This window comes from Mchenga conophoros, linkage group LG11, assembly GCF_057382185.1.
Source record: "Mchenga conophoros isolate Kocher_MC1m ecotype Shallow Benthic linkage group LG11, M_conophoros_male_GT1.1, whole genome shotgun sequence".
Lineage (NCBI taxonomy): Eukaryota > Metazoa > Chordata > Actinopteri > Cichliformes > Cichlidae > Mchenga > Mchenga conophoros.
In genome coordinates, this window is record NC_140536.1 from 13,131,233 (window position 1) to 13,155,588 (window position 24,356).

Genomic DNA, 24,356 nt, shown 5'->3' on the forward strand with positions numbered 1-24,356 from the left:
TACTGTTCCCGAGGTGATGTAATCCAGTATCACACTGTTATGCTCAGTTGGTATGATGCTGTAAAGTTCTGTATGGAAAACTATGGTTACCTAGCCACTGTCACCCAGGTAAACTCAGGTGATGTTGACAAACGGGGCTGGATTGGACTGTATCGAGTGGGAGGCAAGACCTGGAACTGGACGGGTAGTTTAGCATCTAGCTACAGAAACTGGGCACCAGGACAGCCACTCACTGCAGACTGTGGCTCTTTGCATGCTTTTATCGGAGGCTGGGTAGGCTATGCTTGCTCTGAAAAGTTTAACCCTTTTTGTTTTGTTGACAACCTGGTGGTGGTGAATGAGAACAAGACATGGGAGGACGCCTTGATTCACTGCAGAGAGATGAAAGCATCATGTGCTGGTTGTACGTACGACCTCCTGAGCCTGACCGATGTCTCTCAGTACAACTATGTCAGAGACAGGATCTACAGAGCAACCACTGATGAGGTTTGAGTTTATTAGTTTTGAATTATAGATGTTCTTCTAAATGCATCACTTGTTCATAGATTCTGCATTAAACACCAGAGGAGTTCACGTTCAAGTGGCTTTACTCTTTCTACTAGTTCAGTGCTTTAAGGCATAAATTCCAGGCTGTGCTGTGGAGATGTCCTTTCATGTCCAATGTGTTGAAAATGTATACTCTAGAAAAGAAGTGCGTGTAAAATATATATATATATATTTTATTTTATTTTATTTTTTTAAAAAAAGGATCAATATTCATTTCAGAAAAAGCTTCACTAAAGCCTTAGTAATCAGCATTTGTGTCTGGCTTAATTTGCAAATATAAATCTTTTTGTCAGTAATTGATTGATTTGCCAGTTTATTTGCATTTTTCAGCTTTCTCAGAAAACTACCAACACTTCCACAGCCAGGAGTGACTCTCCCAGTTTTGTCCTGTATTTCTCAGGTTTGGATTGGCTTGCGCTTCCTGGGAGGAAAATGGTTTTGGAGACAAACCAGGTCCCAAAGATATGCTGCCGGACTGTCCGTCCAACTGGGAACACTGTGGGACAAACAGCACGTGGATGATCAGGGACTGCGCAGACAGAAGAAACTTTGTCTGCATTCAAGTAACCCCTCAGTGAATGAAACTGGCAGCTTAACATCAAATGCTACAATAATGCTTGTTCTATCAGTTCTTTAGCATATATTTAATTATTGTACACCTCTAAGTTTGATTCTAATATTATTAATCCTTTCATTTTATGCAATATAACTGTAACAATCTCTGAAAACAATGGTGTACTCTGAGGTTGTAGATACTTTGAAATGAAAAGTGCAGGTGATGTTTCACTTGTTGTGTTTAAACCTCTGCATCCAGCATATAAATTGTTTTGGTTTGCCTTGCTTTTCATTTATAATTAATTTTTCATTAACATGAAATCATGACTTACTGCTGCTACAGTGATACAGGCTCCTATAATGTTGGCTCTGTTAAGGTTATTGTAAAATATTTCAATTCAACAACCATCTCAAACAACTCTAGCTCTCAAAACGTAAGAATATTATTTAGTTTTTTTTTAAAAATACTCAGTCTATACCGAAATATTTCTTGTTTGCTGAAGACAGATTGCATCATTTTGATGTTTTAAGCAATTAAATAACATATTAAGAGAAGTATAACTGACCACCTGGGCTCTAGTGGTGGGAAGGGTCTTTGCGAGCCTCCATTAAAGCAAAATCGCACCAGAAAAGAAAAAGAAAGGGAGGGAAGAAATGTCAGGGAAGTCTGCTGTGTGGAGAGAAAAGCAGAGCAGAGCAGCTACAGGTTAAAATATATCATATAACATTTAGAAAAATTTAATCTAATGCAATTTAACATTCTGTTTTTAGGTTGACTCTACTTTAGAATTACAGTTTCATGAATATGAACTATATCTAAAAGTTTGGACAATCATTTAAGCTTTCATAATAATCAATAAAAAATGTAATTACATTATTAACCATTATTATAAGTTTCATTAAGTTATAACTGGTGAAAAACTACCCGAGGTTGGCAATGTCCCAAGATAGGGCTTGCACTTCTCACCACTGAAATCCAATAGGCCAGATAATTTAGTTTTAAAGATCTAATTAGTGATTTTGCTAAAAAGAAAATGTGCCAAGTGGTATGTTACTGAGGAATAAACTCCATCATCATCTATACATTATCATTATTGATTTATTATATTATTATTTGCATTTATTATATTATGATTTTTTTAAGATTTCTTAACACTTACGATTTTTTTGGCCTTCATGTTTTGAACCATTACACTGTAAATTAGGAAATCTGATGCTTTGTGTCCGTTACTGCAAATAAAACATGGCTCCAATGAATTGTTCAGTTGTCTTTATCGTAAGCAGTTTCTAAATGTGAGCCTTACAAAGCTAGGATTGCCTTTTGACGCCCTTTTATGCAATAAATGAAACAAAGTAGATTTATTTACTTATATTAAAATCAATCATTCACGAGGGAGATGGGTTAAGAAAGGAAGCAGGGCCACAGATTATTTATACATACAGTCCATAGTTTTGCGCTAAAGGCCCCCGGAACCAATTGTTAGGTTCCTACAGTAAGTAGAGCATTGTCGGATGCATTCCGAGGTGGAGCTAAGCTTACTTCCGTTTGTCATTCAGCTAGAGAGCTGCTGGATACATGGTGTGTCGCTTGTCAGGTATTTAAAACGCAGTAACGTTCTCCTTTTCTCTTTAAAAAGTCTTGATACGTCAAAACAAGGAAAGAAATGAGATTCGTAATCACAACATAGGAAAAGAAGGTGCCGGAGGGTTTGTTACCTGGATGTCGCGGTGTGTCCGCACAGGGTGTGCGGGATGTAGCTTAGCCAGCTAATGCACTGGTTATTCATTTCCTTTAGGACCCTACACTACTCTGTAGCTCTGCTAATATTCATATAAAATACACAAGCTAAACGACTCACTCAGAGACGGCAGACTGTCTTTGAATTTTTAACATTTTAAATTCCCGCGATCAGTGCAGTGTCATCAGTGAGGAGTTGATATTAAAATACTTTTACAGTAAAGAAGTAAACGCTGGCTAAGGTTTAAATGGTGCTGAATGAACCAAAAACCCAGTGACGGTAAATACAGCAGATATTATTAAACTGTAACTGATAGTAATTCAAACCCGTAAGTGAGCTATTTCGAACTTTTTGTCTGCTGCGGGAGTGAGCAGCTTTTCTGTGTTTTAAATCACTATAGTATCATATATAATTAAAGAGATGTTTTCTCTTGTTTTCTAACACAGTAAGTGGTTTTACTGACTTAAACTAATGCAATTGTTTCCCCCAGTCTTTGATCATTCTCTCTCTTTCTCTCTCTGCAGGAAGCTGCATTTTGTGACAAGACATCATGACACTTTTTCACTTTGGGAACTGCTTTGCTCTGGCCTATTTTCCGTACTTTATAACCTACAAGTGCAGCGGCCTGTAAGTGTCTGTGTGAATCAGTCAGTAATGCTTGACGGTACAAGATTTAAATGCAGTTACAAGTAACACACTCATACATGGGCTCACATAGACCCTTCTTTCACATTCTTCTTCTTCTTTGTGGTAACATATGTTGCCAGACTGGGAAGTGTCTGCTAATAATCTTCTTAGAAATGTTCGAGCTTTTGGAGAGGGTCCACATAATCCTCTTAGACCTGCATAGTGTGCATAGTACGTTCATTAAAGGCATAATGTAAACCCTTTCTCTCACCATTACTGCATGGATATATTAAAGCTCTGTTCATCTAATTCAGGCATGTCAAATTCATTTTAAATGATGTGCTATATTCAGCCCACGTTGATTTTAAGCAGGCTGGACCAGTGAAAGTACATAATGAATATGTAAAATTACAGAATAATTTCTATTAGTTGATTGCCAAGACTAATTATAAAAAATATAAGTTTCATTAATTTACAGAAGTTTTTTATTTTTAAAACTGTGGCCTCATTGTTTGTTTGGTTTTTTAAACATAATATAATAGATGGTGGAAAAACAGAAACCTTTGTCTATTAATTGTTTGTCAATTAATTTCGGGGTGTCAAACATATGGTGCGAGGGCCAGATGCAAGTTGACACAGTAAATGTAAATGGACTGGTTCTTATATAGCGTAAATGAACAAAAACTTTGTCTTTTAGAATTACAGGGTATTCTAGGCTATGAGCTACTATTACATTTTCTGTACAATTATGCATTTATTCCTTAATTTAAGCACTTTAAAAGAAATATTAAGCTATTTAAGAGGTTAAATGCACAAAGGGAGGTTTCACTGGTCCAACCCACTTAAGATGCAAGTGAGCTGTATAATACCATTCATACTATACAAATTACTTTTGTATAGTATGAATGGTAAGCTGTTTTTTTATTGATATGGAAAGCTGTTAAATGTATGAAAATGCATAATAATAAGTTCATAATCTAAGCTGTTCAGTGGGCTCAATTGGAGTTTTTTGCTGGGGCTATTCTGGCCCCGGGCCTTATGTTTGACCCTCTTGAACAAATGTTCTCTGTTTAGCTCGGAGTACAATGCCTTCTGGAGATGTGTCCAAGCTGGAGCAACGTACCTGTTTGTCCAACTTTGTAAGGTGAGACATTTTTTGTGGTTATGAAAATGGATCATATTTTTTTGAGGCAGGAAAAAAAGCACAAAGTTAACATAAGTAAGTTTGGGTTTCAGATGCTGTTTCTAGCCACATTTTTTCCCACGTGGGAGGGAGGAGTAGGAGCGTATGACTTTGTAGGGGTGAGTGTTTAATGACAGTAACAACACCAAAAAGGAAGATAATCGTTCTTGTCATGTGTATATCATTAGAGAAAGGAAAGCATACAGAATACCAGCTTTAGCATTAGGCTGTAATGTTCTTGTTTGCGTTTCAGGAATTCATGAAAGCCACAGTGGACCTGGCAGACCTTTTAGGCCTCCATCTCGTTATGTCTCGCAACGCTGGCAAAGGAGAATACAAGATCATGGTGGCTGCCATGGGCTGGGCAACAGCAGAGCTCGTGATGTCGAGGTTAGCACTAACGTCTCATTTTATCAAAATGTGCTACACATCTACACAACAGGGGCTCATTCTGCATGTACGATCACACGATTAAAGTGCTGTCACAGTGAAGTTTGCATAAGCTCAAACAAGCTCAGGAGACGTTTTCTGTAGCATAAGCAGCATTACGTGAGGACCTGAAACCGTGTTGCTTAACCATGGCTGTGCCGTTCTTGTGAGAGGAACTGGTTTTAATCGAGCCAGTGATAACGGGAGGATTTAAGGGGAAGGAAAATAGCTCAGTCATTAAAATCCCTTTGCCTGCTCATTTCTTTTAGAAAGATGTCACTTAAATAAATGATATGAAATGCATTCTCTGCCCACAGTATATGACACCATTTCACCATGACACCAGCCATTTCTGCTGCCTTGTTTTTAAGTCAGACAACAGTTAAAAAAAAAATCCTACATAACATTTAAGTAATATTTAAAGCTGATAACTTTAAATATTACTTAAATCCGTAACCTGTTTTATATTGGTTTTTTTTATAGTATTTCATTTTTAAATTTTACTTTGTGGCCACATGTCTGAGAAAGGCTCTTTATAAATAAATGTTATTTACCTTGAATATTAACGGAGTACATAAGAAAACATGTAAATGATAACTTAATTAACATGATGGACACAGAAGTTGCAACAGTTAATGAATATCTTACTGCAGCATGCTTTTTGATTATTAGTTTCCTGTTACTTTTCCCTCACTACAAAGTAAAAGAAAAATATCCAAGACAACTGTTCCTATTAAAAGCGGAACAAACATACCTGTTTCTTCTCTTATCGATAATTTTCAATTTTAAGTTTCTCACAGACTTCTAAAATATTTACTTTTGTCTTTATGACAGGTGGCCTATTTAAGTTTATTAAGAACTGTATATATGTAAAATCATATTATATAATCACCGAGTGAAACATGAAAAACAGGTCCCATAACTCACTATCCTGCTTTTCAGGTGTCTTCCCCTGTGGGTCGGAGCCAGAGGGATTGAGTTTGATTGGAAATACATCCAGATGAGCTTTGACTCAAACATTAGTTTGGTGAGTGACTGCTGCTCTTCTCCCTTTTTAATATTTTCACATTAGTGACTCATCTTGTTTGTAGCGGTTTTACAGAAACATCACAGTAGAAACAATTTGGTCTTTGCATGTTCAGAGAAATTTGAAGTTTAAACGACTTCATTCCTGCGTTTCTTTTCTCTGTTATAATTGGCATTATCGCCATTGTTGTAATATGAGTGATTTTATTCTGGTACATTATTAAGGTACATTACATTGCTACGGCATCAGTGGTATGGATGTTTACACGATACGACCTTCCAAAGAGCTTCAGGCTGCCTGTGACTGTGCTGCTGGCTCTCTGTGTCTATAAGGCCTTCTTAATGGAGTAAGTCTTGGATGTTTCATATTTCATGTTACCATTCTTATATTATATAGGCTTACACAATATAAGAATTATTGTATTTTTACCACATTAAAGTCATTTTTTACCTACAATAATATATTTAACATTTATCTGCCCTGTGTGGGTGTAGCAAGCATATTACTGTATGTACAGTAATATGTTGTATCCTGGACTAACATTGTTATGAAGATGTAGGAACAGCATCGACAGAAGGATATCAGATCACACTTGCAACAATTTGAGTAACTTGAATAACTCGAATACAAAAAAATCCCTGATGCAAATTTTTTGCTTCGGTACTTCATTTAATGCAACAGAGATTGTCTGGGGTACCTGGATGTCCATCATGTGCATGCACAGAGGTACCAACAGACTGTTTCTGTTGTGGTACCTCTGTGCATGCAGGTACTACAAAGTTACATGTGCAACCTGGGTGCAGGGGAAGAGCAGCAGCCAGCAGTCATCTCCTTTTCATTGTTTCACCTTTAAGCGCATACTGTGTATGTTGTTACCATTAGCTAGCTGCAGTGCTTACCACCTGTGCCAGTAGCCTCGATCCTTCAGTTGGAGCTCATTTTTTCTCTCCCAGAGGCTTCATAGATCACAACTCTCTGCACTCTGTTACTCAGAGTCGTGACAAAATGACAGGAGACGCAGTTGGGTGCAGTGACTGTCCAGGTGTTTCACATTGCCTGCAGCAGTTATCCAGAATGCATAGAACCCTAGTTATATTTGTAACTCTGATTTTACATCAAAGCCAAACGTCCAACTTAGGTGGGAGTGCATTAGTCCACCAGTGATGCTCCAACAATATAAATCTAGGAGGTGTAGGATTCATGAAAGGCATCAGCACAAAGCCTGTAATATTTATCAATTTTAAAAATTATTACAAATAATGTTCGTAAAATCATAAAATAAAAAGTCTGTAAAAAATACCTGAAATAGCTTTTAGGAAAAAATATTTTTGACTCGATAAACTGTTGCTTTATTGTTTGAAATTAGTTTTTGGGATTGATCTGCTGTTGAGTTCATGGGATTCATATACCGTACTTTCTGGACCATAAGCCGCTACTTTTTCCCTAGGTTTTGAGCCATGAGGCTTATACAAAGGTGCGGCTATTCTGTGGATTTTTCTTCCACCACTAGGGGGACTCTAACCAGAATTAGAATAAAAAACAAGATAGATGAAAAATCAATGCAAAGAAGAATACACTACTTTTTCTTTAGCAGATAGAACACGCACAACAAATTACCAACTGGTAATTATTTTCAAATCCTCGCCCCTTCATCATGGAAACCACACGAAGAAGTTCGTATGATGCAAGTTTTAAGTTGAAGGCCATCGATCTTGCTATCCAGGAGGGAAACCGTGCTGCTGCATGCAAGCTTAGCGTCAATGAGTCTATGGTGAGACGTTGGAGGCGGCAGCGGGAAGAGCTCATGCAATGCCAAAAGTCGAGAAAAGCTTTCAGAGGACATAAAAGCAGGTGGCCTGAACTTGAAAATGTCCTGGAGGAATGGGTGAAGACACTGAGAGCAGGTGGCCGAGGTGTATCCACTGTACAGATCCGACTGAAAGCCAAAACAATCGCCCGCGAAATGAATATTAAAGATTTCAAAGGTGGGCCGTCATGGTGTTTCAGATTTATGAAACGTAAAAACCTGTCCGTCAGGGCACGGACCACTCTCTGTCAGCAACTCCCCCCTGACTATCAGGAAAAAGTTGAAAACTTCCACAAATTCGTTGAAAAAAAGATACAAGAAAACTCCATCGGACCAGACGATATAATCAATATGGATGAAGTACCTTTAACATTTGATCTGCCTCTGACTAGGACCGTTAACAAGACAGGTGCATCATCCGTGTTGTTGAAAACAACAGGCCATGAGAGGACGCACTTCACCTGCGTTCTGGCATGCACGGCATCCGGACAAAAACTTCCACCAATGGTGATTTTTAAGCGCATAACTATGCCGAAAGAACAACTCCCGAAAGGCATAGTGGTCAAAGTTAACACCAAAGGGTGGATGATAGAAGGTCTAATGAAGGAATGGTTAACGGAGTGCTATGGGGAAGCGCCCGGGAGGATTTTTTCATCGGAAAAAAGCACTGCTTGTTTTGGATAGCATGAGGGCCCACATCACAGATTCTGTGAAAGCAGCGATCAAGAAAACAAACTCCATTCCAGCTGTGATTCCTGGAGGTACAACAAAGTTTTTGCAGCCACTTGACATCAGTGTAAATCGGGCATTTAAAGCTGCACTACGGGTTGAGTGGGAGACTTGGATGACAAGCGGTGAAAAGTCATTCACAAAAACTGGCCGCATGCGAAAAGCATCCTTTTCTGATGTCTGTCAGTGGATCCTAACAGCGTGGAGTGCTGTGAAAGAATCCACCATCACCAATGGGTTCCGAAAGGCTGGACTGCTGCGCGAAGAGAGTGGCGCACCTTCAGAGCCAACTTCACCGGAGGATGACAGTGACACGGAGAGCGAGACTGATGGAGACAGATGTGATGAAGCGCTTCTGAGCCTGTTCAACTCCGACACTGAAGAAGACTACTTCATGGGTTTCAGCGAAGATGATTAAAGTGACATGTGGTTTCAAATACAGGAAAAATGGAGGTAAATAAATAGCGGTTATTTTCTCTTGGTTCTGTTACGTTTTAATCAGCAAAGTTGCTGCCGTGTTAAAAGGCATTGTTCGGAAAGAATCTGTTCAGGTACATACTTGTACATTTGCACTACAAGATTGTTCTGTACATGCAGTAAATATCTATTTTTTCATCATAGATATCTGCGGCTTATAGCTGGGTGCGGCTTGTATATCTTTTTTTTTTTTTAATTTTTTAAAAATAGAGCGGATGCGGCTTATATACAGGTGCGCTCTATTGTCCAGAAAGTACGATAATAATGAGACATTTTTGAGAAAACAAAGCATGGAGTGGAGCTACACTCTCAAACTTATACATAGCTTCCTAAGTTTTCCATTAAAAAACAAAGTAAAACATATTTAGAAATATCTTTTCTTTTTCTTTTTTTAAAATTGGAGACATAATTACTAATAGAAATATGGTTCCGGAATCAAAATGATCTGTTTCCATAATTTTTACTGGTTAAAATAAGTGAAAAATTGTTGCAGTACAACTGCAGGATTTGTGGACTTAAATACACTTTAAATGAAGAGAAATTATTTAAAGATGTGGCAGCAGAAGATAAGATAAGCTAAGATAAAACTTTATTAATAATCCCTCGGGTGGGTTCCTCTGGGAAATTCGGTTTCCAAAAGCACAGCACCGACAAAAGTTACAGTTACAGAATATTATATATATATATATATATATACACACACACACACACACATATATATATATATATATATATATATATATATATATATATAAAAATAGACGAAGGGGATAAATAGAATAAATAGGAATAAAGATAAAAATACAAGTGAATTGCACATTTCAAGTATTGAGAAAGCCTTTGTGAAGCACAAGATGGCAGTACAACACTGGACAAGTATATGACCTAATATTTTTATATATAAAGGACATAATTTGCAGGTAATTGGAAGAATTGCTAACTTGCATGTTGTGCACCATAAGTGCTAAATTCTCCAATGAATGACTTCACAGTTTGGCATCTTTAGAAACTCTTGCAAAGAAAAGTTTCTTGTTCTGTTGGTGTGAGTGGAGTGAGTAGAAAATGGGGTCAGAGTTTGAATAAATGTTTTGAATATACTAATTATCCCTCTGTGTGTTTGAGCAGTGTTGTTTTGCTCTTTTAATTTGAAACTTACACACATTTTCCCTGGTTTTGTCTTCAGGTTGTTCGTTCATGTCTTCCTGTTGGGCAGCTGGACAGTGTTGCTGGTGAAAGCCGTGCTGACTGGGGCCATCTCTCTGTGCTCACTTTTCCTCTTTGTCACTCTGGTTCACTCCAACTAAATAACCCTAACCCCCCACCGGGCCAAAGCCTTTGACAGTCTTTCTGGTCCTGATAGGACCGGGGTTGTCCTGAATCAGGAGCTGACACCACATCAGTCTTGCTGTCACCATACAACATTCAAGATGGCTGAAAAACTACAGTTGATATTGAGCAGAAGTTGGGCAGGTCTGCCTGGAACACTTACCAGTGCTCCCAGTTTATTGTGATGAACCCATTGTTAAAAACTGTGTGTGCTTTCAGTCCATCTGTTGAAGCTGCAGAGCTGCGGTGGTGACATCAGAAGGCTTCTGTAATACGATTGGCTTACCTAAGCTGTGTTGGTTTCATGGAAATGTGACTTTTATATCAAATGAATCAAGACTTGGTTAACAGCATATTTAGTTTTAAATGTTTTCCAGCATTAATGCTCAACGTAAGAAGTTTAATATATAACAAATAAATGACATCAGTAGTTTGTTTGCCCACATGTGTCTTTTTGTTTGTATAAAAGTAGTAAAAACATGCATTCTAGGACTTTTTTTTTCTAATTATTGAAAAGACTTGAGGTCTAAATAAAAAATCAGAAATGCCTTGTTGTAAAATTAATGACAGGTTCTGTGATTTTGACATGAATAAATGTCTTTGTATGATTTTGACATGAATAAATGTCTTTGTATTCTTTCTCTCAACTGTCCTTTAACAATCAGCCTAATTTGTTTTTAATAAAGCACAGTTGCAGCTATCTCAAGAAAACAATCTAAGCATTGTTTCCTTGGTTTCTTTTGTATTCAAAGATTCACACTTTGGGCTTTGCAGGCATTAACCGATCATCTGGGGTTAAAAATCACTTTAGAGTAACTCTCATTTTCTGTTTTTCATCTTTTTAATTGAATTTGTTCATGACCAGCACGGTGGGTGCCGTGGTTACCACTTTTTGGGTTTGTTTTTTTTTTAAAAATAGTTTTATTGAGAAAGAGGAATATACATTATTCGTTCACAGTTACAATACAAGCTGTTCCCCGCACACACGTTAAAAAAAAATACAGTTTTAAAAAATTCATTAAAAGGGGGGGGGGGTGATAAACTAAGCGACTGAGCGAGAGGGCGGGGCAGCTGCTGCCTGCGAGTGCGCTGTTAGAGAAACGGAGCCAGCCATACTAAGGAGAGCTTAAGTTTGACCAGGTACCAAAGCAAATCATTAGTACCGTACAAATAATGTAAATATGACAGTGCATCACGAAAGATTGATATGAAACTGATCACTTGACCCATATTACGTTACTTGCTGTTCAAGTGAATCAACAAATGGCGAAATGAAAAGCCGAACAAATGCTATTTTTTTTAGAGAGTCTTAGCTTACGTGTGTTTATTCCATATTTTCAGTACCCTCCCCGACTAAATCGGTTTCAGTTATGTACTGAAATATAAGAATGGACATTAGAGGGTTCTTTCAAAGAAAAAACTCAGGTAGTATTTTATATATTATGCTTTGTAAGTTGTTCAGTATATTTCTATGCAAAACAAGAGGGATTTCAGTACACAGCAGGATATTCACATTTGTAACCAGATATTTACATACACTTTAGGGAGAAAACATAAAACATTTTTACTGTACAACATCAATTTAGAGTAAACTTTTGTTTTAGATAAATATTGAAATATATTTTGAATTAGTTAAATGTCAGAATAAAGAGAGACAGAGCTGTCTATTTTTTATCACTTTGATCAAATTTAGGAGTCCATGTACACTAAGTTTATTGTTAATTATTAAGAAAACTGCAGACGATTCCATTCTGAGCTGAAGAAGCTTCTGATAGGTTAGTAGAGTCCATGTGAGTAAATTGGTGGCACACCTGTGGATGCATATAAGGCAAAACACAGAGCCTGTTTCTTTGACATGGGAAAATCAAGAGATGTCAACCAAAACACCAGGAAAAGAATCGTGGAGCTCCATAAGTGTGGCTCAGTTTGAATACAATTTGGTGCCATTTACAATTAAGAAATACAGATAGTTTCTCTCTTTACTCTTAAAGTTAACAAATATGTTTTTTATATTTATCAATCTAAAAAAAAATATTTAGTCTGATTTGATGTTACAATTAAAAAAGTGTTTTTATCTGAAGAGTTTGTAAATATCTGGTTTCAACTGTATATTTGATGATTGTCAGCACAAAGAGAGAGAGAGAGGAACAGAGTGGGAGATGGAGAATGAGGACAGAACAGAGATGGAACAAGAGCAGGTGAGACACACATGTTAGTCAAATGGTTGTTTACCAAAAGTATCACCGTATTATAGGTACTCATGTATCTCGTACCTAGTGTTTCTTTTTAGGTTTGTTACGTTTCAAACTCTATTAAGTTATACAGGCTTGTTTGCACAACAAGGCTAAATAATTATATAAACTTTTCTCAATCTAAATAGTGGACTTTGGTAGAATTTTAAAAAAATAAGTGTAGTGCAGGTCTATGATGATTTTTAGTGCTGCTATCATCTAGTTCTGATTCTGGTTCTGTCTTTGTTAAATCCTCAGTAGTCCTGATTTTGAACTGTTGTAGTCCTGTTTTAGTTCTGGATCAGTTCTGGGTCTGGTTGAATTGGGGTTTAGTCCGCCTGTCTTGATACAGCCCCGACATTGTTCTGCCTTGCTGCTTAATTAAAAAACTAGTTTAAGGTGTCCTGCATATGTGATATATATTTTTCCTATATGAAGCCATTCTTTTTTGAACAAAACTCAAAACAGAGCCTATTAATCTTTCAGTCATTTCTAACTCCCCCCCCCCCCCCCCCCCCCCTCAAAAAAAAAAAAAAAAAAATCCCACATGCATACTACCCTTTAGGGCTAAGCCCTGGGTGTTTCAAATGTCTGGCTCCGCCTCTGCGTGCATTTATCGAGACTTTCAACCCCAGGTAGGCCAATTATGGATCTTCGGATCCACATTATGTCAGCAGCCATTCTCCACTGTGAACTATGTTAAAAACAAACACAGCTCACACCCCACAGATGACAGCTTACAGTCCTGCTTAAAGATGAAAGCCCCACCGCTTTTCACACACGATTGCTGTACGCATACAGCCGGCTGTAGCTTTTCAACAGCAGAGAGAGCACAGACTTTAAGGCAGCGAGGCGTGATTGCGGGTCCCGCTCAGGTGCGTCCGCCTCCCCTGCAGCGGCGCTCCAGACCACGCCCCGCCACACACATTAACCAGGTAAATACATATTTAGGCAGAATTTTGCAAATATCTATATATATATTTTTTTTTTAGCAGCATAGTGCTTTTTTTTCAATTATTTTTTAAAAGTCAGGTCAAGGCTCCAAAAGCCCAAAGACGATATAAGGGTGGCGGCTCACAACAGTTTTGTTTGCTACATGGATCATTTTAGTTAAGCTGGGTGTCTTTCCTTTTGTTATATTTCTTTAAGAGTTCAAAATGTGTTATTTACGGTGGCCCCTAGAGACAAAGCAGTACAAACTCCAAAACACATGCAAACCCCAAAGCACATGTAAATTCCAAAACACAACGAAGTGCAAAATAAACGGCAAGTTTGTCTGTATGGGACGGTCTAGTCTCCGTCGTGCTTCCCAGGTTGCCTAGCAACCATGATACTAACCGCTGGAAACGTGTCATACAACTTTGTTTGACAGAAATGAGGGAGAACATGTTTTGTTCATTTGTTTGTTTGTTTCTACAAGAGCTTTGTGTGATTTGATAAGTATCTGAGGCTGAGACCACAGGACAGTAAAACATGATTTTTGGGCTTCATTTCTGTACTGAACAGTCATTTAAGATTAGTTAGTAAATAACAATTAGCTAATGTTGTTCATGAGACTAAAGTCATATCACTTTGGTAATGTAAATATAATATGGCCAATATTATAGTTATTATATTAATCATTATTAGCTATTACAGCAGTGAACATGAACTCTGTCAAATACTGAGCTTCAGTACAGATTCAAGTTGCAGTTATTTATGTCTTATCACCTTAAATCTTCACTCAAAGACAAGTATCTTTGACAGTGCATATATAGGTGTATCATATATAAGAGACAAATGTTGTTCCTTCAGTATGTTGGCATTACTAAATTTGGCTCATTGCTTACATATATTTATAAAAAGAAAATGTACAAGCTGTGATAACTGTTTCTGATAAAATGAAGAGTAGACTGATATATGAAATATTCCTTTATTGGGTGAGAAAATCAGACCATGTCATAACTGCTTTAAGTCATACAGAATAGATATCAGAGCCTTAAACAGGCTGACTTCTGCTAAATGGGTCAAACTGGGCAGAAAGTATACAAACACATAACATCCTTATAGAATATGATGTAACACTAGATCAACTTACCTCAGAATATATAAAGCATATAAACAATTACAGCAATATGATGCAACAAACACAGCAGTGCTACTAATCCAAAATACTCAAAGCTTCATAGAACTGAAACAAACATTTGTTTTTAGCTCCATTCTGCTGCTGATACATACTTTAGGTTTCTGAACATTAAACTTGTTGCTGCCTTTCATAGTGTTTCACTTGAAGGCCCTGAGTACTTTCTCCCACACTGAAAACACTGGAATGATCAAATTATTTGACCATTACCTAATAAGACTGATTCAGGACAGACAATTAGTTATTTTAAACTTTTCTAGCAGTCCTTCACAAACAGGGAACAGTCTGTCTATTCTCTCCATCTGTCAGCTGCTGCTGGCTCTTCCTCCTCTTCTTCCTCACACACTGCTGAGTTTGTCCTGGTGGATCATCAGGGGTGCAAAGCCTCACAGATGATATGCAGCAGTGGGTCCCTCAGTCTGTCCTCACTCTGGACACTTGCAGTCGTCACATATGGAAATCAAATGTGTGATAAGCTGCAGGATTCAAACACAAGTGTCACTTATAAATACATGTTCATACTTTTATTACACAATCAGAGAGAAAGAAACAGAGAGAGAGTGCAGGACAGACAGACAGGTGACAGTCTCAGGTGTATACACTGCTACAAAACAGCACAAAAGAAGGAGGATTGTGTTATTACGAAACAAGAAGAGTTCCCAGATGGTACAGTGGACACATGTGTGACTCCTGTGATTAAAGCATCTTTCTTTCAGCGTAACGAGTGAACCGCCAGCTCGTTCAAACACACGTTAAAGTCCGTTTAGCTCGACACCACCGAACAGAGGCAGCAATATAACATAGCTAACATTAACAGTGCAGTGAATCCTGCTTGTGCCGTGATATTCATGACTGCAAACCGAGCAGCATCACTGACTTTCAGCTTGTTGTGTTTGTGGATATATGACTGACTTTAATTATACATAAAATCATCACATTCTCTGTAAGATTAAAGTCAACTATTGAACGGCGTATATTTTGAAGTAAAGGCTTTAAAAACAAGTTAGTACAAACATCGCTAATGTCACATAACTTTCCCGACATGTGGCCAACAGTAATGTTTTAATGTTCTTCATTATAAAAACATTCGCGCACAAATAAGTGACATAATATTCAGTACTTACTTCTGAAAGTTTACTCTTCGGCGGCTCCGTTTCCGCTGTTTTTTTCGGCAAAATTATCCACACTACCGCCACGCTATGAAATCTGGGATATGTTGGGCCATGAAGGCTACACCGACCCATCCTTAAAATTCAGGGAAATTAAGGACGCATTTGAGGGCCACATTGTGTTTTGGAGTTTGCAAGTGTTTTGGAGTTTTTACGTGCTTTGTCTCTAGGGGCCACCGTAGTTATTTACATGAATAAAATGTAGCACTTCATGGATTTCATAAGCAACACACTTTAGTTGCTCTGTGGATTCTTTTAAAAAGCAGTTAAAAACTATTCTGTTCAAACAAGCCTTTTGTTGATCTACGTATTTTATATTCTTTACATTATTTACATTTGATCTTTTACATTGTGTATAATGTTTATTGATTGTATTGTTTATTTTAATATTTGTGTACAGCGCTTTGTGACTGCCTGTCTGTGAAAAGCGCTTAATAAATAAACTTTACTTACTTACTTTAGTTGTTCACACAAAGCATAAAGGTAAAAATATATATATATATATACAGTGTTATCTTCATTTTAGATTTCAAAAAGTATTTGCGGCTCCCAGTGTTTTCTTTTGCGTGGAAACCGGGTCCAAGTGGCTCTTTGGGTGTTAAAGGTTGCAGACCCCTGGTCAAATCAAATCAAATCAAATCACTTTTATTGTCACATCACATGCGCAGGTACACTGGTACAGTACATATTACTGAATGTGTATACTAAATATGTATATCTACGTGTGTGTGTGTGTGTGCATATATGTGTGTGTGTGTGTGTGTATACATATTTTACAAATTAAATAGAGTAAAATAAAATAAATATATAAAATATACAGAGGTTGGTAGTTGGATATTGTGCAAAACAAGTGGCATTTATATACAGTATGGAGTGCATAATGTTGAAGTTCCAGTAGTGAAGGTGAGGTGTCTATGAAGTGTTCAGCAGTCTGATGGCCTGGTGGAAAAAGCTGTCTCTCAGTCTGCTGGTACGGGACCGGATACTGCAGAACCTCCTTCCTGATGGAAGTAGTCTGAACAGTTTATGGCTGGGGTGACTGGAGTCCTTGATGATCCTCCCCGCTTTCCTCAGGCACCGCTTCCTGTAGATGTCCTGGAGGGAGGGAAGCTCACCTCCAATTATCCGTTCAGAGCACCGCACTACTCTCCAGAGAGTAGTGCGGTGCTGTTGCCGTACCAGGTGGTGATGCATCCAGTGAGGATGCTCTCAATGGCACAGCGATAGAAGGTCCTCAGGATGCGGGGGCTCATGCCGAATCTTTTCAGTCTCCTGAGAAAGAAGAGGCGCTGCTGCGCCTTCTTCACTGTTTTGTTTGTGTGTACTGACCACGCAAGATCCTCAGCCAGATGTACCTCAAGGAACCGGAAGCTGCTCACTCTCTCCACAGCAGCGCCGTTGATGGTGATGGGGGTGTGTACTTCTCTGCACCTCCGGAAGTCCACTATCAACTCCTTTGTCTTTGCAACGTTGAAGGTGAGATGGTTGTCTTGACACCAGTGGGTCAGGGCGCTGACCTCCTCCCTGTAGGCCGTCTCATCACCGTTGGTGATAAGACCCACCACTGTAGTGTCGTCTGCAAACTTTACAATGATGTTAGAGTTTCTAGTGGCCGTGCAGGTGTAGAGTGAGTACAGGAGAGGGCTCAGTACACACCCCTGTGGAGCACCAGTGTTCAGTGTGATGGGGGATGAGGTGATGCTGCCCAGTTTAGCCAAAAGTGATGTAAAGGCTAATATTTTGAGGTGTGTAGGAGTAGTTAGACCAGTATTAACTGGAAGCCCAAAAATAGCCAAAAAAGGGTTCATTCTGACCTGGGTCCCAAGAGTCTTGGACAGAATAACTAAATAATGGCTCCAGAAGTCATGGAGTCTTGGGCACAGAAAGAACATGTGACTCAGGTCACATGGGGTGGCATGACATCTCTCACACTGATCCACCACTTGTGGGTAGATCTCGGACACGCGAGATTTCGAATAGTAAACCCTGTACAATACCTTGAATAAGTTGTAACCTAGCACCAGTGTTGGGACTAACGCGTTACTTAATAACGCGTTACAGTAACTACGTTATTATTGTGGTAACGAGCACGGTAACTAGTTATTATGCCAAAACCAGGAACGCGTTACTCGTTACTGGGATTTAGATAGGCTCGTTATTCGTTACTTCGTGTGGTGGCTATCGCGGAGCTTCCACAGATTCAATAACATTAGCAAGTGGTGGAAGCCAGCAGGTGGATGAAGGAAAAGGGAGGCAAGAGGAGAGACCCGAAGTGGCCGCTGGTCCGAGAGTGTCAGGTGAACTGAACTTCAGGTAAGAAGTTATGACCTGCAGTCTATCTGAGTCAGATATGAACCAAGTTTAGGTGGAGTTTATTTTCGTTGTGCTGACTTTTTCGTACTGCGTACTAGCTAGCATGATGGAGTTTCTATACAGCTGGGTGGGTGCTATGATGTTACTGATGTTGAACTTTATTTTGTTCATAAGGTTAATTATTAGAGTTGCCAACTGTCCCGTAAAAAACGGAATCGTCTGGTATTCAGAGAAAATATTACGCGTTTCGTATTGAGGTGAAAAGGAACAGTTTGTCCTGGACTTCAGCTACAATGACAAAGACACACAGCTGGAGTTATTCTGTGTTTACGCTGCACAGCTGCCTCTTCTTCTCTCATCCTCTCACCCTCCCTCTCCTGTTTCTACTTCAATCACAAAACTGATCAGTGATCAGCTGATCGGCTTTTCTCTCTTGTTTATTTATCGCCCACTTTGCGCCAGAAAGAGGAAACCAGAGGATGTCGCGCTAAACAACAGCAGCACGTTTAAGCTTGATCAGCTGATGTTAGAATTTATTTAATATTACGTTCTAGTATCAGCTGATGTTTGCTGGAGCCAGGGCCGTAAAAGCTGCTGGTCATGATATCGGTTTGGTTATCTGGTGAGAGGGAAACATGAAGATGAAACCAGGAGATGTCCTTACTGAATCATCACAGCCGAACAGGTGATGGAGAAACAGGTTTACCTTTTAGGTGACATGAATGAGTTGAAGGGAAGTTATGAACTGTTTCTGAGAGACAAATAACACCAGGATCCTTTTCTAAGTAGCTCACAGCTGGTAACTGTGCAGGGGCGGATCTAGCAAAGTTTTGTCAGGGGCCCAGGTAGGGCATTAACAGGGAGAGGGGGGCACAAGGAAATACTTTTCTTTCTTATTCTCATTTAAAATGTCTAGCTTTTAAAAAAATAATTATCTGAGTCTTACAACAAACAATTGATAGATTGATGCATATATACCATCAAGACAGTGTACATCACTGTCACAACAGTGTTTGTTTTCATTCAAAGTCTTTATGATTTTTCCTATAATGATGGGCCGTAGTCAAATTCCCCGGGACGATTTTTTTTTTGTCCCAGTCCAGCCCCGTATACAGTTCATCTGCAGTCTGGTGTTACCTACATCTTCCTATTCAGAAGGCAGAATTTCCGAGTTCTGAGTACAATCGAAAGCACTACGACTGCAGTTTTTGTGTTGGATGTAAAAAGCAGGCTAGAATCATGCGGCGGTCAACGACGGTCCAGGCGTGGGATTTCTCTCGTGGAAATGTGCACATTATTTTTTTCCTTTCTATTGGTAAGTGGCACAGTGCACTTCTGGCAATAAGCAAGCTAGAAGACTGGCAAAGTTATGGAAGCAACACATTAATAAGAGAATTCTGAGTAAAACCAAAGTTACTTTCCCTAGTAACTAGTTACTCTGAAAGTAATGAGTAACTTGAAGTAACTGAGTTACTTTTGATAGAAGTAACTAGTAATGTAACTAAGTTACTATTTTAAAGTAACTTACCCAACACTGCCTAGCACAGGACGTACTATAACAGACATTGGATACTGCTTTCTCCCACTGCTGATCCAAAAAGATTATTCCTAACTCCCACTCCAAGCCCTCCTAATAATAACCACCAAATGGACATCTAAATCCATGAGTTGTTTATATATTACAGATATAATTCATTTCTTATTGGGCTTAAGGGACAATTATTCCTCCCACGGTTGGACATCTGGAAGCTTGGATGCTGTGCCTAAAAATAATGAAATAGATGGGCAGCCGAAAGATTTGTTTCTGAAGAGAGGTCTTTAAGTTAAGAAAGTGCCATCTTTAAAAAGATATTTAAAGGTGTTAATACTATTATGTTTCCACTGTACATAAGTGCCATTGATAAGAAAAGGGGTAAATAGGTGGTTCTGTGTGATGGGCATGTGTACTGATGCAAAGACGTACTTAAAATGACTCCTGTATTGTGACCAAATCCAGTACCACAGTAGTGATGTGCGATACCACTGATTTCCTTTCCGATCCAATACCAAGTAAAATTCAGGGTGGTATCGACGTTACTGATCCGATACCGATACTTTGTACAAAAACGTATTTTATTTATTGTATCTTTTATTGTATCTCAAATTATAGCGTCATAATGATTACAGGATATCAGATTACTTGTTCTTATCACTTAATAATGCAGAATTCATCATATAGAAATAAAAAAAATGAAGTTGTGCGCAATTTGAACATGTTGCCTGTCTGCAGCACTAAAGGACTCCGCGAGAGACGTACGGTTGGACCGTTGGAAAGGATATTTGAACCTTAACAGACGTCATATTCTGTGATATGATTTACCCTGAGGTGTTTGACGAGGTTAGTGGTGTGGTGTTACGCCCCAGTCTAGGGGTACAGGAACGCAACATAAGTTTGAAAAGACTGCCCCGCCCTGGTCCCCAAAACCATACACAGAGGGAAACCAATTCCTTAGTGAATCGTGTTTTATTATCTACACTGCAAAAATGAAGCTCCAGGGTGAACAAAGGCCAAAATAACAAACAAAACAAGCTAAGTCAGGAGGAGGTGCTATCTAAAACCCTATGTGAAATCAAACATCAAACAAAAGACAAGCGCTACACCTAACTCCCTAACTGAAATAAACAGGAGAAAACAGTGCAAGGAAAAACAATACGGCAGCTCACCCCTTCTGTTGCAGTGCTATTTACAATGTGCTATGTACAATGAAAGCTAATATACACACTATATACAAAACTCAGAAAAGCCGCACAAATCACAAGCACAAAAATCTCAAGTTTTGAAGGCCAGGGTCAGGTCTGCTGCTGCTGTCAGTGGCTGCCCCGGGACAACTGCTGGTGAGGGATTTGAAGAAGATCACATGGCCAGGGGACCAATCAGCAGCCGTCAGCTCATCCACTCCGGGACCTGCAAAGACTTAAAGGCACAGACAACAACAGCCACCAAAACAGATTATGGACAGGGCCATAACAGTGGCCACAACACCTCACTTTCTTGCCACATGTATCACAAACCACGTCTCGGCTGTTTGTGGAGGTAAAATACGTCCACACATGACTCCATTCACGCTCAGCCATTGTTGTGAGTGCCATGCCAAGGGGCTGCAACACATTTATACAGCCATATTTCGCATATGACTATGAAAGGCAGAAGAGGAAGTAGTTCCTTCCAATGTAGACAATCCAAATGATATAGTTTCTTTCCACTGTGTTCCTGTTAATGATAAACTACAAATTTACCCTAAATTACTAAAATATCGATATTTTAATATGAGAATTGATTCAAGAACATAAATGACTGGTATCGGAGGAATCGATATTTCAGTATCGATCCGCACATCACTATACCACAGATTTTTGGGTTTTTTTTTGTGAAATGAGAGGGGTTGAGTGGTAGTGGTTAGCACTTTTGACTTTCAGCAAGAAGGTCCTTGGTTGAAATCCAGCGTGTTGCGTTTTCGTCCTTGTTTGTATTGCTTCTATCCAGATACTCCAGCTTTCTCTCTCGTGCCAAAGACATCCAGTTAGTGTAGTTGGGTTAATTGGTGATTTTAAGTTGCCCATAGGTGGCTATCTCTCTTTGCTAATCCTGCTATAGAATGATGATCTTTCCAGGATGCACCTTTCCTGCCACCCAGTCAACCTGCAAACCTGAACTGAATATTTATTATACTATTAGAAGGATTTCATTAAATATTTTAAATGGATTAGTTGGTGTTTTACATGCTAGTTTTCTAGTTAAGAGTTTTACGTGTTGATTTTAGCTTTCATTAGTGCAATCTCACAATAATAACAGTAAAAGCTTAAAATACTTCACAGCTGCATGATTGGTTGACTGGATTTGTAGAAAGATACACTTGTGGTCATAAGGTACATACGCTCATCATGGACATGAATACCATGGGCTTTGATCTTTAGTGTCTTAAAAAAAAAGAATCGTGGTCAAGTTTGAATTTATTTTGGATTCTTCTACACAGTCAAAAGTACAGATGCATAGGTGAAATGTAGGCATGAACTCAAATCTTTTAATAAGTGGTTCTGAATGAGCTGCACGGTCTTTTAAAATTGCACCACACATCAAAACTGGAACGGATGAAGAAGGTTAACATTCCCCAAAATCTGAGGACTATGCATAAAAACCCCCTTTTACATTCTTCTGAAAAGAAAACCTCATTTCTGCTGTTCAATACTGAACAAATTTAAACTTTTTAAAATTATTCAAAATGCAAAACGCTTAGCCGTGTCTCTAATAAAACCGCTGTAACGTCAGAGGTAATGTTCATATGTTGATTAATGGTTTTCTTTCGTTTTTGATGTACTGCAGAATATTTTTTATAAAATCCCAGGCCAGGAAAATCACCTTCATGTTTTTCTGTGTTTTATCTTCAGCTACTTTGACACAAAGGCATCTGCTGTGACGCTTACACCTGTGATAAAGTCTTGCGTGTGTCAGCTTCCTTTTTATTGATACAAAAATATGTAAATGTACTGATCTGAATTATAATATTTCTGACTGTCAAAATTTCCCAGATTTAAATCGAATCGAATTAAATCGAATCGTGGATCGAATTGATTTGGGACCTTGTGAATCGGAATTGAATCGATTCTAGAAATCAGTGACGATACCTATGGGCAGAAATCTGTGCCATCAGAAACTGAATTTGAATAAGTTCAATTTGAATTTGAATTGCTTACAATCTGAATTGTAACTTGAATAAATGCTTTTGAAAAATGAATTTGAATTAGTCTAATTTGAAATTGAATTTATGCTTTGAAAATGATCATCACTAAAATGAAATTTAATTTTATATTTTGAAAATGAATTGATTTGCTTTGAAACTACATTTTATCCTTTAAAAATTCAGCTCTCGAATAATTTCAGTTTCACTTCTCACCATTCAGTTTCAGTTCTACAATTCAATTTCAGTTCCAAAATTCAGTTTTTTGGAACTTACATCCACATCCACATTATATCACTTCAAACAGAGGTGATCCAGTAATGCTGCACTAATGAATTAGACTAACTATTCACTTTAGCTAAAGTTATTAAGTTAGCTAAAGAGTTGGGATGCTGTGTAAGACATAAATGAAGCTAAAATACAAAGGTTTGGGCACCGTTTTGCATGTTTCCCTACTGTAGGGGTCTCTGCAAGCATACAGAGGGGGTACTCTGAGAGGGTACAAGATGACAACTCTGGAATTCTACTAGAAACAGTCGATCATATTTGTTTGTCAAAGCTGAATTCAGGGCAAACTACGCTAAATTAGCGTTTTTAGCTAACAGCTACAATAAGCATAAAAGTTACTGCACGGCTATCATTTGTTAACATGACGCTTGTTCTTATACATGTAATACATTTATTACCAACCTGAGAGTTTATCCGCTGGTCATTCGACATGACGAATGACTTCTGAAGTCTTAATTCAGCTCAAGACGCTGTAGATTCCCGTCAGTAACACTTTCGGTCTGCTAGTAAAACGTAGTTCTATTAATCTGCGCTTGAACCGGAATCGGATGTAAGTTCCAAAAAACTGAATTTTGGAACTGAAATTGAATTGTAGAACTGAAACTGAATAGTGAGAAGTGAAACTGAAATTATTTGAGAGCTGAATTTTTAAAGGATAAAATGCAGTTTCAAAGCAAATCAATTCATTTTCAAAATATAAAATTCAATTTCAATTTAGTGATGATCATTTTCAAACCATAAATTCAATTTCAAATTAGACTAATTCAAATTCAGTTTTCAAAAGCATTTATTCAAGTTACAATTCAGATTCAATCGGAGCAATTCAAATTCAAATTGAACTTATTCAAATTCAGTTTCTGATGGCACAGATTTCTGCCCATAATAGTGCCCCTGTATTGACCTGATATTAATATATATATATATATATATATATATATATATATATATATATTGCTGTATCGAACAAAACCTAATTGTAAATCAGGCGCCATACAGAAAATCACGTGCTGCCTTCACGTTACCCTGTAAAATCTGGCTATTACTTTATTCGACATGATTGTGGGACAGTTAAT

At 38.2% G+C, this 24,356-nt stretch overlaps 1 protein-coding gene across 1 annotated transcript; it reads left to right on the top strand.

Moving 5' to 3' along the window:
* Positions 1-2,561: 2,561 nt before the first annotated feature.
* Positions 2,562-11,164, top strand: tmem147 (transmembrane protein 147). Its single transcript, XM_085290979.1, has 8 exons — positions 2,562-2,696; positions 3,365-3,467; positions 4,542-4,611; positions 4,704-4,769; positions 4,904-5,040; positions 6,022-6,106; positions 6,331-6,452; positions 10,303-11,164. Exons 2-8 carry the CDS (start codon positions 3,391-3,393, stop codon positions 10,421-10,423), a joined length of 678 nt encoding a protein of 225 aa, XP_085147105.1. The 5' UTR covers positions 2,562-2,696; positions 3,365-3,390; the 3' UTR covers positions 10,424-11,164.
* Positions 11,165-24,356: the final 13,192 nt, after the last annotated feature.